Raw genomic sequence first — 12,594 nt, 5'->3', positions numbered from 1 at the left:
CTCACACGCTAGTAAAGTAATGCTCAAAATTCTCCAAGCCAGGCTTCAGCAATACATGAACCATGAACTTCCTGATGTTCAAGCTGGTTTTAGAAAAGGCAAAGGAACCAGAGATCAAATTGCCAATATCCACTGGATCATGGAAAAAGCAAGAGAGTTCCAGAAAAACATCTATTTCTGCTTTATTGACTATGCCAAAGCCCTTGACTGTGTGGATCACAATAAACTGTGGAAAATTCTGAAAGAGATGGGAATAGCAGACCACCTGACCTGCCTCTTGAGAAATCTGTATGCAGGTCAGGAAGCAACAGTTAGAACTGGACATGGAACAACAGACTGGTTCCAAATAGGAAAAGGAGTACGTCAAGGCTGTATATTGTCACCCTGCTTATTTAACTTCTATGCAGAGTACATCATGAGAAACGCTGGGCTGGAAGAAGCACAAGCTGGAATCAAGATTGTCGGGAGAAATATTAATAACCTCAGAAATGCAGAAGACACCACCCTTATGGAACAAAGTGAAAATGAACTAAAAAGCCTCTGGATGAAAGTGAACGAGGAGAGTGGAAAAGTTGGCTTAAAGCTCAACATTCAGAAAATGAAGATCATGGCATCCAGTCCCATCACTTCATGGGAAGTAGATGAGGAAACAGTGGAAAAGGTGTCAGACTTTACTTTTGGGGGCTCCAAAATCACTGCAGATCACAGATGGTGACTGCAGCCATGAAATTAAAAGACGCTTACTCCTTGGAACAAAAGTTATGACCAACCTAGATAGCATATTGAAAAGCAGAGACATTACTTTGCCGACTACGGTCTGTCTAGTCAAGGCTATGGTTTTTCCAGTGGTCTTGTATGGGTGTGAGAGTTGGACTGTGAAGAAAGCTGAGCGCCGAAGAATTGATGCTTTTGAACTGTGGTGTTGGAGAAGACTCTTGAGAGTCCCTTGGACTGTAAGGAGATCCAACCAGGCCATTCTAAAGGAGACCAGTCCTGGGTGTTCGTTGGAAGGACTGATGTTGAAGGTGAAACTCCAATATTTTGGCCACCTGATGTGAAGAGCTGACTCACTGGAAAAGATCCTGATGCTGGGAGGGACTGGGGGCAGGAGGAGAAGGGGACAACAGAGGATGAAATGGCTGGATGGCATCACCGACTCAATGGACATGAGTTTGAGTGAACTCCGGGAGTTGGTGATGGACAGGGAGGCCTGGCGTACTGTGATTCATGGGGTCGCAAAGACTCAGACATGACTGAACGACTGAACTGAACTGAACTCTGATATTTAGAAAGATTTGTATTTTTGTTCTAACAGTCGCCTTTACAAGTATCAGTTCAGTTGTTCAGTCAGGTCCGACTCTTTGCAACCCCATGGACTGTAGCACACCAGGCTTCCCTGTCCATCACCAACTCCTGGAGCTTGCTCAAACTCATGTCCATCGAGTTGGTGATGCCATGCAACCATCTCATCCTCTGTGGCCCCCTTCTCCTCCTGCCTTCAATATTTTCCAGCATCAGGGTCTTCTCCAGTTAGTCAGTTCTTTGCATCAGGTGGCCAAAGTATTGGAGTTTCAGCTTCAGCATCAGTCCTTCCAAAGAATATTCAGGACTGATTTCCTTTAGGATTGACTGGTTGGATCTCCTTGCAGTCCAAGGGACTCTCAAGAGTCTTCTCCAACACCACAAGTATAGTATCATTTTAATGCCCTTAGCTCTCTATTTCCTTAGTTAGTTCTTTGAAGTGAAGTTGTTCAGTCGTGTCCAACTCTTTGCGACCGTGGACTGTAGCCCACCAGGCTCCTCCGTCCATGGGATTCTCCAGGCAAGAATACTGGAGTGGGTTGCCATTTCCTTCTCCAGCTTTACCACAAGCAATAATGGAATGATTGTATTTTCTTTCCTTCCCTTGTCATATTTCTTAGTTTTCCTACATAGCTCATGGATGAGGCCACCAGTGATAATCAATAAACATTGATCAACTGCTATACTTTTCTAAAAACAAAACCCAACAAAACAGACACTCAGTGTCTGGAAAAAAATCTCTTTCGTCCTCTGCCTGAATATCTTATGCTGGCTTGTCTAGAACCAGCCACAAGTCCTGTTTGAAAACATTTTCCCTGGACCTAAAGACAGGAACCTGGACCTTGGAAAGTGAGAACTGCTGTATGTAGGTGCACCTGTCTCGCCCACGTTCTCCTCTTTGATCCAGCCCCTGATTTCTCCACCGCCCAAGCTCTGAACAATCAGAGCAGCAGTAAAACCAGCAATAAATGGGAGTAACCAGGACTGGATCTCAAAACTGTTCCGAGGACCTGGCCTCATCAAGTACAAAGTTACAAGATCGAAAGGACTAGAGGTACAAGTCAGGAAATAGAAGTACATTTTAGAGACACACCTGATTACCAGAATGAGTCCGCAAACAATAAGTGCTGGAGAAGGTGCAGAGAAAAGGGAACCCCTCTACACTATTGGTGGGAATGTAAATTGGTACAACTACAACCACTATAGAGAACAGTATGGAGGTTCCTTAAAAAGCTAAAAATAGAGTTGAAAATATGATCCAACTATCCCACTCTTGGGCATATGTCTGGAGAAAACCATAATTTGAAAACATACATGTACCTCAAAGTTCACAGTAGCAATCTTTACAACAGCCAAGATATGGAAGCAACCTAAATGTCTGTTGACAGAGGAATGGATCAAGAATATGTGGTACACGTATACAATGGAGTATTACTCAGTCATAAAAGAACAAAATAATGCCATTTGCAGCAACATGGATGGATCTATAAATAGAAGTTCCCATATTAAGTGAAGTAAGTCAGACAGAAAAAGACTAATATCATATCACTTATACATCAAGTCTAATAAAAAATGATACAAATGAACTTACTTACAAAACAGAAAAAGATTTACACACTTTGAAAACAAACTTACGGTTACCAAAGTGGAAAGGTGTCATGTCAATGTAGGGCAAAACCAATACAGTATTGTAAAGTGAAAAAAAAAAAAAAAGTGGAAAAGTGGAGGGGAGGGATAAATAAGGAGTTTGGGATTAACATAAACACACTACTGTATAGCACAGGAAACTCTACTCAATATTCTAAATGAGAAAAGAATTTGAAAAAGAGTGGACACATGTGTACATATATATATATATATATATATATATATATATATATATAACTGAATCATTTGTTGTACACCTGAAACTAATACAACATTATGAATCAACTACACTCCAATATAAAATAAAAATTAAAAAAGAATGAGTCCAAAGGCTTACATGACCTACTGCACCTGCCTTACCTACCTATAGGGTGACCACTGGTCTTGATGAACAGTTTTGCTTTGTGCCTGTTGAACCAAAGGATTTCAGTTTGGATAACAAATTATAGACTCACCTCATCCCAAAACCATGTGTGTGATTGACAAAGGTGCCAGGTAGTCTTGGTCTTCGTTTTCATCATAACTGGAAAGCATGCATGATCTGCCATTGACTAGCTGTTTTTCTGGCTAAGTTAAGTATCCTAATCTGTAAAATAAAGACAAAAAGAGAGTGAGTTTATTGAGCTCAAGAGTCTCTTTTGTTAGTACATCAGAAGTGTAGTTTTACTCAGCTTCGTCATTTTTTTCATTAAGATCAAATTATTTAGGTCATGGCTATTTTAAGAGTCAAAATCAAAATGGACAAAAAAGCAATCAGTTGTGTGATTATATGCAGACAAGAACCATTATTACTGCAAGAGGCTTTCTGGCACTTTCCTTTAGAAAAAAAGAAAGAGAATTAAGCATTCTATTGATTTTTAGAGTTAGGTTCATAGAAAGGTCTTTTCCACCAACGCGGTGATGTGTACAAGGTATGCAGTGTCCCTGAGGACAGCAGGTCCTGCTTGACAGGAACTAGGATTTGAGAGGGATGGTTCATGTGCTCATAAAAATCTCCAGCATAAGAGTTTCAGGCAAAAGCCAATATGTGGGAGGCTCTGAGGGCCTTAATTAAAAGGTCAATCAATTTTTTCCAAGGTAATTTTATAGTGTGCATTAAAATAATTCATGATCTGTTCTCTCCGTTTGGGTGGAGTTCAAACCTACTGGAGCACATGGTCCTGTGTCTAAGGAACAACAAGTAACAACAGATACTCATTAGACAAAGTTGCATCAACCTGACAGACACTGCAGTCCACCCCCACTTCCGACTTCTTTTAGAATCTATCTTTAAGGGGAAAAGTCTCTCGGTAAGATTCAGAGCTTTGGACTCTCCTGTTTGGGAAAACTTTTCAAAGTATCTCAGTATACATCCCTTCTCTCGAATGAGTTGGTCATTTGCCTAATTCTTCTCTAGATGCTGCCACCCCTCCAGACCAAGAGTCAGCAAACTTTTTCTGTAAAGGGCCAGGTAGCAAATATTTCGGGTTTAGCAAGCCATATGATCTCTGTAGCAACTGTTCAACTCTGCAGTTGGAGCCATAGATAATACCTAAAGAAATGGGCATGGCTGTGTTTTAATATAATTGTATTTATGAACACTAAACTGGAATTTGAATTTCTTATAATTTTTATGGGTCATAAAATGTTATTGTTTTGATTTTATTTCAACCATTTGACAATATAACAATTGTTGTTAGCTGGCAGGTCGTACAAAAACGAGTGAACCAAACTGGGCCCATGGGCCATAGCTTGCCAACCTCTCTTCTATATCATGAACAACTTGAGGACAGGGACTCAATCATAATCATCTTACTATCTCCTAGGATTTCACTCAGTATCTGACACTTTTGAGGCATCCAAAACGGTGGAGGAAGAAGTGAGCAATGGAGACCATGAAAAAGACAGCAGATGCATCAATCACACTATAAAATAAGCCCTTCACATTGTTCTGTGTATGGGTATTGGAAGGGAGGATGTGTGAGGGCTAACAGTATCATTTTGGAGTCAGAAAGACCTGGGTTTTACTCGCAGGTCCACCATTTTCTGGCTTGGGGCCAGGCAAGCAAGTGAATATCTGGATGCATTTTGTGTGTGTGTGTGTAAATAACAGAAAAACAACCAATGGTGGTTTGAACATAGCAGATATTCATTGTCTTGCTTATCAAGAAGCCTAGACATAGTGGTTCCAAGGCTTGTTTGGTGGCTCAACAATGTTACTGAAGTCACACAGTTTATATTCTGACATCCTGAGCCATTGGCTTTTCATCTATATGTGTGTCACCTATGGTCACAAATGGCTGTCCCAGTTTTCAGCATATTTACATGTTCAAGCCAGGAATATGAGGAAGTGCCAGCTCAGTCTCCTCTCATCCTGCCACCAGGAGGCCATTGTCTTATCTAGAACATTCCAAGCAGGTATCCTTTATGTTCTCCGTGTGCAGACCTGGGCTGTGTGGCAAAGGAGGCGAGCCTTTACTGTGGGAAGCAAGGGAAGATGGAACTGGGAATGGTTTGGGGAGACCCTTAACAGTATCCATCTCACAGTCTGTTGTGAGGACAAATGAGGTGATGTGTGAGAAGCACTGGCACGTGAGTACTCAGTCAACTGCGGCTACCATTATCAGTAGGACTAACAATAGTTTCAAAATCCTAAAATACAATCCCTACAGTGTCAGTATGAAAACTGTTATTTCTCAGATGGAGTTAGAAAGCCTCCATACTCTCATTTCACTGTAATTACATATAGTTAAAATTAATGAATATTGAGTTGGAAGAGAGAGAATCTGTATGTGTGTGTTGGGTTACTGATTTATTTCATACTATATATGTACATGGAGCTATATATACACATATATGTGCATTAAAATTAAATGAGAAAAACCTGGTGATGCCAGGTATGCTCCACATCCCGCTTGTTAAATTAGATAACTCAGTCACTTTCCCCAGGCTTAAAATCTGAGTCATCCTTCCCTCTCTCTTTGCCTTCCCTGGCCAGTCAATAAGCCCTATAGATTTTTCACTACAATATGCCTCATATTTGTCCTCTATTTTCCAGAACCCAAGAACAAGCTTTATCACCTCTTGTCCAGATGACTGCAATAGACTGCTAAGTATTCTTCTGTCCCTAGTTGTTCTATCTGCTACCAAGCCAATCCACTCCCTCCTTCTTCCCAGAGTTATCTTCCGGAAGCAAAGCTCTGACGATGCCATTTTCTTGCTCACAATCTTTCAGTGGTTTACCAATGCCTTCAAATTTCAAACTCCTCATGTTATTCAAGGTGTTCCTGACCTGTCCCCAAGCTCCTTTCTTGCCCTCTCTTCTCCTCACTCACTCTTCTCCTCACATGCACAGTACAGCTCACTTAGAACTTGCCTTCTGTTCTCTGAACCATCCCCTCCCCCACCCCCATGCATCATTGCTCACACTGCTGCATCTCTGCTTTTCCAGATATAGGAATGATGGGTAGTTTCCATTTTAAGTTACATTGAAAATGTGCTTGTGGGTAACTACAAGAAGTTTGGAATTTTATGGACTATAATTTGTGTAAAACTGTCTGATTAAATCAATAAACAGTCAATCATTGCCTCTGATGTTTTTCTAGTCCAGGGATAGTCAAATGTACTGACGATCTACAACTTAAAATTGAAATGCCCTATCCATCAAATGAGTTAGGAAGGAGACACCTGATTCAGGCCAGCAGGCTCAGCACCTGGACATTGCAGCGAGCTGGTTTGAGCTCAGCTTGGTTCTCCCTTTATAGAGATATCAGAAGGCTTTTGTATGGCAGAGGGTTGGAGTTTTCTGTGCTGGTCCAGGCGGCGTAGTGGTAAAGAATCTTCCTGCCAATGCAGGAGACATAAGAGACGTGGGTTCAGTCCCTGGGTCGAGAAGATCCCCTGGAGAAGCAAATGGCAACAAGCTCCAGTATTCTTGCCTGGAGAATCCCAATGGACAGAGGAGCCTGGTGGGGTACAGCCGATGGGGTCGCAAAGAGTCGGCAATGACCCAGTGACTAAGTAAGTGCGCGCCCGCACACACACACACACACACACACACACACACACACACACACACACAAATCAGGAAGGGAGCCACTGCATTTGGTGCCAGGTGCTGTGGCAGATGCGCCATTCTGTTGTCTAGTTAACTCTCCCAACAGCTCTGTGAGGTAGGCATGCTTATTATCTCTGTTTTCTAGTGGAGATGGAAGATTCAAAGATGAGTAAATTCTTAAGGTCACAATGCTGGGGTGTAAAACCAAGTCTGTCTGACTTCAACATTTTCTGTACATCTTCTTGTGTATCCAAGATTACACAGCAGGTAAATGACTAAATTTGGATCAGCTTCCATCAAGGATGCCACAGAATGCATTTGTACAGAGGGCAAGAAACTGGGCCAGATGAACTTGGGAAATCTCTCCCAGTAAGGGGATTCTAAGAGTCGATGCTCATGGGATGGGCCATCAGAAGAGGACTCCTCCTCAGCTGTTGGAGGACTTTTCTTCATTCAGATCTGAAATGAAATTCAAGCAGAAGAGCTCAGCCATCACTCTTCACATGACTTCAGTTTCAGTGTAGTTACTTTCAGCATCAACCTCACTCCCATATTTTAGCATTTTGCTGTTCAGTCACTCAGCTGTGTCTGACTCTTTTACAACTCCATGGACTGCAGCACGCCAGGCTTCCCTGTCTTTCACTATCTCTCAGTTTGTTCAAACTCATGTCTGCTGAGTCGATGATGCCATCCAGCCATCTCATCCTCTATCACCTCCTTCTCCTTCTGCTCTCAATCTTTCCCAGCATCAAGGTCTTTTCCAGTGAGCAATGCCACTCCCCATGATATATTGTTTCATGTTTGTATGATGACATGAAGTTGCTCTGTCATTTCCGACTCTTTGTGATCCAATGGACTGCAGCCTACCAGGCTCCTCTGTCCGTGGAATTTTCCAAGCAAGAGTACTCGAGTGGGTTGCCACTTCCCTCTCCAATGTTTGTATGACTAATCCTTCAAGACAGATCACAAAAACTAGACAGTAGTAATCAGTTCTTTTCCTCTTTGTGAGCAAGTGTAACTCTAGCTTTTCCTGTTTTACATAATTACTCTCACATAATTTATCAGGCTAGAGATTGTCTGAAGTTTGGTTGATCTAGACTAGGTTCAATTAGGCTTGACTCCAGGCCATGAATTAGGTCTGTTTCACGTAGTTCTTATTCCTCTGGGGCCAGCCTCTGGGGCATGTCTTCCTTATGGCAATGAGGAAGCACAAAGGAGGGTAAAAACCCAGTCACCCAAGACATTTCAAGCCTCTTCCTGAATCACATCCTCTTATTTCCCAATGGCCAAAAAGTTATGTGGGGACTTCCCTGGTGGCCCAGTGGTTAAGAATACGCCCACCAGGGCAGGGGACAGGGGTTCCATCCCTTGTCTGGGAAGATCCCACATGCCACAGGGCAACTAAGTCTGTGTGCCACAACTACTGAAGCCCGTACACCTAGGGCCCATGCTCTGCAACATGAGAAGCCACCGCAGTGAGAAGCCTGCGCACTGCAGCTAGAGAGAAGCCCCTCTTGCCACAACAAGAGAACTCCCATGAGCAGCAAGGAAAACCCAGTGCAGCCAAAAAATAAGTAACTAACTAAATAAATAAAAATTTAAAACTTGTCAATGTATACACGCACATACAATATACACAGATACGTGTATAAACACACACATGTATGGGAATGTGTGTCTATGCGTACATGGGTGCTTATATGTACATATGTACCCAAATTGGCACACAGCTGCTGTGGTCACTGCAGCCACAGACCACACTCCATCTCAAGCCACACTGACTGCCCAGGAGCTGTGGGCTTCTTCACACTCTTACACGTTCTTTTTGGAAACAGATAAAGAGGTCATTCACAACCTGTGGTCGAATGTGAGCCTCTCCTCTAGGCTGTCTCCCTTCACTTGACATCCAAGACCCCAGAATCAGCACCAGGAATGTGGCCAGAGAATTCAGTCATGCAGCTTCAGTCTTCAAACAGAAGAGACAGACTTTGGGGGTTTGATCCACCAGCCAAAAATATAAGACACAAAGGAGGGGGCATATCTTCAGCCACGATTCAGTAGCTGAACCCCTCAGCCCTTGAGCTGTCTGTTTTAAATACTGATTACAATCTTCGGATCTCTCTATTGTTTGCAGGGAAGGGTTGGGGTCTCAGTCAATCTCTCCCTCTTTCCCTCAACTTTTCTATGACTACTTCCCTGAGGGCAAAATGCCTACTCCCTTACTTCGCTTCAATTCTTCATCTTCTTTTTCATTTCCTCCCATTTCTTCCTGTCTCTACTTCTTTGTAATGGTAGCTACAAATACTTGTGGGAAGTTTCTTAATTATTTAACACATTTGTAGTCAATTTCCCAGATTTGATGAGCGTGCCACCCTAGAGCTCTCCAAGAAGCCAGGCCTCTCATCTTCCCCACCAGCCCTGGCCCTCAGGGGTTTAACATTTAATGGTTCTCTCATCACCTCATCCCGTAATTCACCAGTCTGATTTATTATACTTGGCTGAGGCCCTGGAACCTACATTCAGAACAGGTTTCAGCTGTATACGTTGAAATTAAATGGCACATCTCTAATTGGGGGCTTCTCATTTCACGTGCATGTGTGCATGGTAAGTCGCTTCAGTCATATCCAACTCTTTACAACCCTATGGACTGTAGCTCGCCAGGCTCCTCTGTCCATGGGATTCCCCAGGTAAGAATACTGCAGTGGGTTGCCATGCCCTCCTCCAAGGGATCTTCCCGACCCAGGGATCAAGCCCTCATCTCTTATGTCTCCTGCTTTGGCAGGCAGGTTCTTTACCATTTGCACCACCTGGGAAGCCTCCCTTATTTCATGCATGGCACCAGAAATCAAACATCTTCTCTCCTGCTTGCTTTTGTGTGTGTGTTGGTGTATTCCTAACAAAAGTTTAAATTCCTAAAAATTTAACTGTTCTAAAAAATCTTGGCTTTAGACAACTTCTGTAGCTAGTAGATTATGCCAATAAAAATTTACTCTATACTTACTATGTGTAAGATGTTGGTCTGGAGATGCTGCTGCTGCTAAGTCGCTTCAGCCGTGTCCGACTCTGTGCGACCCCATAGACGGCAGCCTACCAGGCTCCCCCGTTCCTGGGATTCTCCAGGCAAGAACACTGGAGTGGGTTGCCATTTCCTTCTCCAATGCATAAAAGTGAAAAGCGAAAGAAAAGTCACTCAGTCATTCCCGACTCTTCACAATCCCATGAACTGCAGCCCACCAGGCTCCTCTGTCCATGGGATTTTCCAGGCAAGAGTACTGGAGTGGGGTACCATCACCTGCGTGGTCTGGAGCAGGTTGGGGCAAATTATAGCCCATAGGATTTTGTAAATCAAGTTTTGTTGGAACACAGCCACATCCCTTTGCTTATATATTGTCCACGGTGGCTTTCAAGCCAAAATGCCAGAATTGAGCACTAGCGATAAAGATCATATGGTCTGCAAAGCCTAAAATATTTATTATCCAGTCATGGTCTAGACACTGGACAGTTGGCTGCAAGCCGTCTGAAGAATCTCACTAGTTCTTGTAGCATTCACTGCAAACATTGCTGTTGCTGTTGTTTAGTGACTAAGTCGTGTCTGACTCTGGTGACTCCTAAATCTGGCAGCTCTCTTTGGACCTCTCTCCCAAGTTCCAGAGTTACATTTGCAACACTTTTTAGACAGCTCTACATGCCATCCCAATATTCTACTGACTCCTCAAGCCCAGTCTCCCCATGTGAACCTCTCTTCTCATGGTGTCACCACCAACAGATCCTGGGTTTCAATCACCTGAGACACCCCTGGATCTTCCCTGTCCCTCAGCCGCACAGGTAACCACCACTACTGCGTTTATGTATCTCATTATCTGTCCCCCTTATGTCATCCTTGCTGCCACACTCCCTTAGTTTCCTGCCTACACCAGAGCAGACGTTTCCCCTGTTTACCCCTGGGATCACCTCAGACCCAAGGGTGAGGACCGATCAAACTGAGGCGGAAAAGAAGCACACGACATGTAACTTTTCATATGATTTGGGAGAACAACCCTCATACTCTGAAAATAATAAGAGTCAACACTTTCAGAGCACTTACTATGCTTCAGGTGCAGTTTTATGTAATTTGTGTCATTCAACACTTTTGATCCTCGTAACAGTTGTATGAGTTAGACACTGACAAATTTGAGCAAACTCTGGGAGACAGTGTCCATGAGGCCGCAAAGAGCTGGACATGACTTAGCTACTGAACAACAAAAAACAACAACTTTCCCATACCTATTTGACAGATGGAGACATTGAAGCTTGATGACATTGAATAACTTGCATAAAGTCACAGGGAAACAAGGAGAGAAGCCAGGATGCAAACCGAGAAAGAAGGGCTCCAGAGTTCATGCTCTTAACCACTGTGCTACACTGCCTCTGCTGAGCCCAAAGCTTTATTTATTGTGCCAGGATCACCAACATGGAAGCACAAGTCAGTCTGGGTGACAGCTTCTTTACTGCCTGGATGACTCCTAAGAAAAATGTAGATTATTCTGACCCAAAGGACCTTATACTGGTACTCCAGGAAAGGGGCTGCCCAAACCCCAGGCCTCTCCTTCTGGTGTAGAAGTGGGGCCCAGGGGCTAAAGACAAAGATGAAACCCAGAACCCCCAGAGCTTCATTTGTGAGAGAACAGCATTCCAGAATGTGGCTAGAATAGTTAGGACAATTATAACCCTTAAGCAGACTTTCTCCTGCATTTGTCTGCAATAAAATCCATTACCAAGTTGTCTTTCTGCTCCCTGATCTGTCACTCTTCAAGCTTTTATCATGAATAGCAACACTTAAATATTCAGCAAGTGCCCTGCAGAGCACTAAATACCAAAAGCACACATAAAGGTCACGGTCTCAAAGCCCTCCCTACTCCCGGGAATTTACAGTTTAAGAGGCAAGACCCCAAAGCTGAACCTCATACGACGTGGCCTAAATATGTAGAAAGAAATTATTTCTTGCCACGTTTTTCTCAGTTTTGACTTTCTTCTGTCTTTGTTGGGTATTGCCAAGAGGAAAAGGCAGGTAAAGTGACATATTTAATTCATCTGAACAAAACATATTAAGAATCTACTCTGTCCAAAGCTTTATGCTTGGTACAGAAAGTAACAGGAGTGCCAAATAATTCCTACCTTCAAGAAGTTTCTATTGAGCAGAGAGATGAGTTACATATCTACGTAAATAATAGTACCATATTATTGCCCCAGAAAGTATACACAAGGGAAATACTAATAAAAGCCACTCATTGAGTCCCCGCTATATGTCAGGAACTTTATGTTCAGTGGTGCAAGCCTTCTGACATCTCAAAAGATCTTTACAACAGCTCCGCAAGGCTGGGATATTTATTATTAGCCCCATTTTACAAATGAGGAAACTGAGGCTAAGAGAAGTTGAGTAGCCTGCCCTACAAGTGGAAGAGCTTGGATTTAGATCCAAGTCATTTGGACTCTGGGCTTCCCAGGTGGCACTAGTGGTAAGGAACCCACCAGCCAATGGAGGAGACATAAGAGATGTAGGTTCAATCCCTGGGTTGGGAAGATCCCCTGGAGGGCATGGCAGCCCACTCCAGTATTCCTGCCTGGAGAAT

At 43.2% G+C, this 12,594-nt stretch overlaps 1 protein-coding gene across 4 annotated transcripts in view; it reads right to left on the bottom strand.

Annotated features, from left to right (window-relative positions):
* CES5A (carboxylesterase 5A) overlaps positions 1 to 12,594 on the bottom strand; it is a 273,642-nt gene that overhangs the window by 107,148 nt on the left and 153,900 nt on the right. For all 4 annotated transcript variants that reach the window (XM_069549889.1, XM_069549888.1, XM_069549885.1 and 1 more), the window contains one exon: positions 3,405 to 3,535. In XM_069549889.1, coding sequence (XP_069405990.1) covers positions 3,405 to 3,409 — 5 coding nt within the window. In that variant the 5' untranslated portion in view covers positions 3,410 to 3,535. The remainder of the gene's footprint in view (positions 1 to 3,404; positions 3,536 to 12,594) is intronic.

The sequence above is a fragment of the Ovis canadensis genome, chromosome 14 (genome assembly GCF_042477335.2).
Source record: "Ovis canadensis isolate MfBH-ARS-UI-01 breed Bighorn chromosome 14, ARS-UI_OviCan_v2, whole genome shotgun sequence".
NCBI lineage: Eukaryota > Metazoa > Chordata > Mammalia > Artiodactyla > Bovidae > Ovis > Ovis canadensis.
This window is presented reverse-complemented; position numbering and strand designations above follow the sequence as displayed.